Here is a 6,012-nt window from a genome sequence, read left to right on the forward strand (position 1 = left end):
ATTATAAATTAGTCAACAACTAGTCTCTTATCTGGTATAATACGTCATCATATTACAATACTAGAAAAGTATGAATTATTGCAATTAAAGCGGACATTTGTTTTTCATGACATGAAATCTTTTACTTAATTGTAAATGAAAATAATAAAATGATTTATATTGATGATTAGTCGACAACTAGTCTCGTTCCTAGTATAATACGTAATCATATAGCCTTTTTAATAGTTGAAAATTTTTGTGCGCATGCCCTAACTTCCGCCATGTTTTTCGGGCACTTTACAAATGAATAAGCAGTACATACCACGTTTTCAATGTAATGTGCTGTAACGCTAAATTCTATTGCCCTCGGATCAGGACTTACCGTTGACACTTTGGCGCGATTCTCCACTTATTCAAAATAACAAAATCAATTATGTTGAGCGCCAGAACCGTTAGCGTCGATTTTCAAACAATAATACAAATCAATAAAAATAACACAAAACCGTACATAGAATAGATAGAAAACCCGTCGTATGGCTGGCTAGGCTCAGGTACGCAGACGTACAACCCGGTAGAGTGGCGGTATTCAAGGCAGCTAACAGTAATTACAGAATTAAAGAAGATAACGAAATAAAGAATAAACTCAAGTCAAAAAGAAAAATGAACAGGTCAATCGATCATTCATTGTCGAGAATGTTACATGGTTGAGACAGGTAAATAAAATGATATCGACAGCGGTAGTTAATCAAATAAACAATCGTTGTTCACAATAATTTCGGTAGAATAACAGTGAACGGTTGCTTTGAAACGAGAGACGGCAGTGAAGAGAGGAAAATGAACGTAGGTCGGGAGATGCGATATAATGCAAGAATTTACTTGAAACTACACGTCACTGGGCGACGTGATCTTACCCAAGTTGCCAATGACGCTACGAAAATTATTATTCTGTCAATTAGAAACGAGAGAACTTTACTGCAATCGGTAGAAAACAACGTAACGATAGTTCGGTAGATGATACGACGATTTTACCATAAATTATAACCAGTACGAGAGATTGACATTCATTAACAATTCACAAAGTCGGCAAACGATCGACTAAATAGCTTTCGGTAGAATTATTCATGAACGGTAGAATCAATAATTTATAATGATCACAGACCTGAGGAATTAAACAATGAATTCCTGAACATAACTTTTGAGAGAATACAAAATACAAAATTATGAGAGAGTAAGAATTTCGAATAGTTTTCAAAATAAAGAAATACACTGAATTCACCGCAGTACAGAAGAATAATTTGCAGAACTTAATTTAACAAGATACAGAGAAAAGAATAACAGACAGAAATGATGTAAAATTGCCGAAAGCCAAAAATATAATAAGCAATAACAGAATTAAAATTTGAAGCGTACTCCTATTGCAAACGAGTACGGAATAAAACCTATAGCCAATATGGCTCCAAATACGATAGAAAGTAGAGAAGCAGTCTAATAGTGATTCACAAATAATCAGAAGAATCATAAATACAGAAGAAATGATTATTCGGCAGTTACGAGGTCGTTCAGACAATAAAATAATGAATTACTGAAATCATGCAGTCACACGGCGGCTTACTGCAACTCTAAGCCGCGGACCTTGATTCACACAAAGTCGATGAATACCATAAGAAAGAAGAGAAATTATGAGCAACTTCGTAACGATACAATACAGAGGCAGAAGCCTTACCTTGGTTGGTGACTTCAGGCACACAACACTGGATTTATTTTGAATCGAACTTAGAACAACCAAACGGAAGTAGAAAGGAAGTAAAGGACTTGAATTTACATGCAGAAGTTAACGATAGTGCAACGATAAAGGGTATGGAAAAACGATAGATAAAATAACGGTATAATGAGAGGAAGAAGGATCGGCAGCTTAAAGCGAGAGAATAATCGGGAGGATACGGAAAACACAGCTGTCGCTCAGCAGGTCAAGCGTAGAATAGAAGGAGGTCGCAGTTCGGCTCGCCGATCTCGCGGTTGTCGTGAGGTGATTCTTCTTCCCTTTGATTAGTTGGGTTGACCCCCACTGCAAATAGGCCATCCCCCTGTGGCGAATATTAGTCACGGTGTGGTCATGCGTTTTCGAAAATTACCGCTAGATGATGCGTAATGTGCTGCTCGTGATTTCGTCGTTGACACCAACTCTTACGATTTTGTAGCTGCTTCGGTTTACGGTCCAGGTTGCCTATCATCGGGGACTTCTTTGACAGAGGCATACACAGGGTGCCTCTCGGCCAAAGTTTCCGGGTGGAGAGTGACGCCTCACTGTTCACTTCCACCGGCTTTTGTACAGGCAGTAGCCGGCTGCCTATACCCGAGGTTGTGCAGTCAGACGGTTCGCTAACCGTGGACCACGACCCACACAATTAGTCCTTGCCGACAGGAAGGCTGCGTCGATTCTTGGAACGATGGCGTTATCAATGTGGACGTGGTGGTTTGGGGTCGGTCCGGCACCAGGCGGGTAAGTCGGAAGATGGCAGGCTACGGTCTGCCCTTCACGCCATCCTAACGAAATCCGATAGAGCGGGCGGCTGGTTCCTTCTTGAGGAGCGATCCCCTCGGCCGTCGGGAGGATTTTTATCTCCCTGTTCACCGGCTGTCAAGGCGATACGAAAGGTTCGGGTGGATGCTACCCCGGTAGCAAGGGAAGTGCAGCGAGGTAGCCAGTATAGTCTGGTAGCCAATATAGTCTGGTAGCCAGTATAGTCTGGTAGCCAGTATCGATAGGCGAAGTTGTCGAGAGCTGGAAACGGTAGATATCGGTCTCTCGGTGGTCGGGATCGTTGTCGTCCAAGTACCTTATTGGCGTGCGCCGAAGCGCGAAATACAGAATTCACAAGGGGACAATAAGTTGAAAATAGTTATTGCCTATTTGGTATCGAGTTCGGTTGGAGTACCCTACTGAGGACGCGTAGACAAGAAATAATAACGGTTGTGTGCTCTTGTGACGGGCGACTCTGAAACGCCACGTTACAGTGTATAACTAACTAAACTTATTCTAACCTAAAATGAAAATTAGGAATTCAATATACACTACACAGCTCTGCCAGTTTTGAAGGTAGTCTGCATGGCTGTCAAAACCATTGGTAGTGTTGCATCATTGGCCTGCAGGGTGGATATGATACGTATTGCATGATCACGATCGCTGGCAACCTCAGCACAGAATTTGTTGTCATTGAGCAGATTCCAACAAGAGAAGTAAGATTTTCTGTTTTCTTCTGGCACCATTTGCGACTGGAACGGACGCAAGATGAAATTGCTACATGTGTTGTAATAATGTTCTCTTCATATATATATATATATATTATATATTGTTCCATGGATTTTTCCCGCTCTTCGGTCACTCGGAGAAAATGACCGAGAACTTACCTCGCGCACAATAAATCGGCGTCCACGATGTACCCTGGACCTAAAACAATATCGCGAAATTTGTTGGGCGCCTGGCGTGATTAACACGCCTCGAAATCGGTAATGCGAAATACCGCGACCATATACTCGATAGCTCAGTACCGCGGAGAGGGGAGGGGTAATTTTTGGGTAGAGAGAGATACAACTCACGTAAGCCAACGCGTGGTTTGATCAAATCACTATAAAATTCCAACAATATATTTCTAGTCAACGATGATACAGTGAAACCCCACTTATACGTATTTCAAGGGGTACGCTAAAAATTACGTATAAGTGAGAATATCGTACAAGTGAAATTTCGAATTTTGGAATATACATATAACCCAATTTTGTATGTTCCGAAGAAAATCAAGGTACATTTCGAGGTTAGAATCATACACCCACACACATTATTGAATGAACGAAACTCGCCGCAATTAATCAGTAATATGTATTCGTATTGTACATATTGCACATTTCTTACATTTGTACTATGTATCATATATATTATTTAGTCTTAAGTACGGATTAAAAACAATCACAGTAAAATAGGAACAAAAGTCAGATAAGGAAAGCTGATTCAGTTATTTAGGTTTGAAGAAGCTGTCAATGGTGGCTTGTTTCTTTTCTGCCAACGAGCACTCGTACATGAAACGTTCGTAGTCACTGACGAGTTGCATGCCTTTACCATCGATAACCTTGGACATTATATATCGCTTTGTAATTTCCAGTGCCGACAAAGCTTCACAAAATTTCACCGGGACTTCTTTGACAGTTTCGTCTATTTCGTCCGAATCCCCGTCTGAGTCTTGTGCAAGAATTTCAGTTACAATGTCATCGTCATCCTGTACCGCGCATGTACTCAAGTCTTCATCGTAATGAACGAAATCCTCGAACTGAAGCCCAGCACACACTTGTGCCCAATCTCCGGGCTCTTCGAAACCCTCAAGCTCATTCTCTTCGTTAGAAGAGGCATCGAGATCATTCGCCTTTACGACTCCTGCATTTTGAAAGCACTTGGCAATGGTGTCAGACTGTACTTGGTTCCATGCAATACCGGTCAGTTGCATTGCCTATAGACAAGAAACAAATTCCAAGATTTAAACACTGCCTAAACATCACGTGTCGGAAACATTCTTATTTGAATGCATAATACCGATTTTATAGGCTTATGTGCTTATGTTGAAAATTTCCAAACATCACGAACTCACCTGCAGAACATGCAAGTTCGGCATCGTTTCTCCCGCGTCGAGTGCCGCGACTGCCCGCTGTACCAGCATCTTGCGGTATTTGGCCTTCAAAGCAGCGATGATTCCTAAATCCAGGGGCTGCAGATGGCTTGTACAGTTGGCCGGAAAAAAAGCCAGTTCAATGTTGCTAAAACGGAGTGCCGGGGGGTGAGCGACACAGTTGTCAAGCAACAACAAGACTTTCCTCTTCTCACGACGCATTCTGTTATTCAGCTTATCTAACTGCGACTCAAATAATGCTCCAGTCATCCATGCTTTTTTGTTTGCTGCGTACTCTGTAGGAAAGCTTTTTACGCCTTTAAAACAACGCGGCTTCTGTGATTTCCCGATGACCAAGGGACGAAGTTTATCGGAGCCATCTGCATTCGCTGTTAGAAGCACCGTCAGTCTCTGTTTACTCTGTTTCCCTCCGTGACAGGGGTCTCCTTTTTCAGCCAATGTTTTAGATGGTAGGAGATTGAAAAACAGACCTGTCTCATCGGTGTTGTAAATATCTCGGAGATCGTAGTTCTTTATGATTCGAGGCAAATCGATGTTCTTCCACTGCTCTACAGTAGCCTCGTCGACACTGTTAGCTTCCCCGCAAACACTTCTGCCGGTTATGCCGCAACGTTTTTTAAATTTGAACACCCAGCCAGCCGATGCTTTGAAGTCAGCAGTTACATTTAATTTTTTTGCAAAAATTAAAGCTTGCTCTTGCAGCATTGGACCACTAACGGGTATGTTCGCGGCCCGTTTTTGTTGGAACCATGTGAGCAATGCTTTGTCCAAGTCTGAAAATCGGCCCTCTTGAGTTCGTGTTCTTTTCTCGCCTAAAGGTCCTGCCTTAGACGTACTTGACCTAATGTCTGCCGAATTGGCGATAATTGTCATCAGTGTTGAATATGGAAGACCGAGCCGCTTTGCAACACTGATCTTCGGTTCTTGTGGGTTATCATGTACTTCCTCTAAAATTTCCAGCTTCTTCTGCAGCGATATTGCTTTTCTTTTCCTCCCCCCTGCTGGATTTGCCATGATGTACCACGATATTGGGTGACACTACACACCAGAACACGCCAGAACTTGTTCGAGACAACTTATACGCGAATACGCATAAATTGTAAGCCGCGGCATCTAGCGGTTGCGAAGCGAAACATTAGGCTCAGCCATCTAGCGGTAGGATAATGAAATACAGTAACGCGAGTATCCATCAGAAAATCAGCTGTCATAATGACGTATAAGTGAATAGAAAATACCGTTCGGGAACCGAATAAGTATTCGTATAAGTGTGAAAAACGTATAAACGAGAAACGTAGAAATGAAATCTTTCTACATGGTTTATATGCGGAAACCGCCGGGGCCAAATGAATGTTACGTA

General features: G+C 42.0%; 1 protein-coding gene across 1 annotated transcript; it reads right to left on the bottom strand.

The window, feature by feature from the left end:
* Positions 1 to 3,989: 3,989 nt before the first annotated feature.
* Positions 3,990 to 5,669, bottom strand: LOC124299508 (tigger transposable element-derived protein 6-like). Its single transcript, XM_046752762.1, has 2 exons — positions 4,617 to 5,669; positions 3,990 to 4,478 (listed from the first exon to the last, which is right to left on the bottom strand). The coding sequence occupies exons 1-2, from the start codon at positions 5,667 to 5,669 to the stop codon at positions 3,990 to 3,992; spliced, it is 1,542 nt and encodes a 513-aa protein (XP_046608718.1).
* Between the last annotated feature and the right edge of the window lie 343 nt (positions 5,670 to 6,012).

Source organism: Neodiprion virginianus, chromosome 3 (assembly GCF_021901495.1).
Source record: "Neodiprion virginianus isolate iyNeoVirg1 chromosome 3, iyNeoVirg1.1, whole genome shotgun sequence".
NCBI lineage: Eukaryota > Metazoa > Arthropoda > Insecta > Hymenoptera > Diprionidae > Neodiprion > Neodiprion virginianus.

Coding starts and splice junctions, on each gene's coding strand:
- LOC124299508 (XM_046752762.1), bottom strand. CDS start 5,669: ATGGCAAATCCAGCAGGGGGGAGGAAAAGAAAAGCAATATCGCTGCAG. Junction 4,479..4,616: donor CGAACTTGCATGTTCTGCAG/GTGAGTTCGTGA, acceptor TCTTGTCTATAG/GCAATGCAACTGACCGGTAT.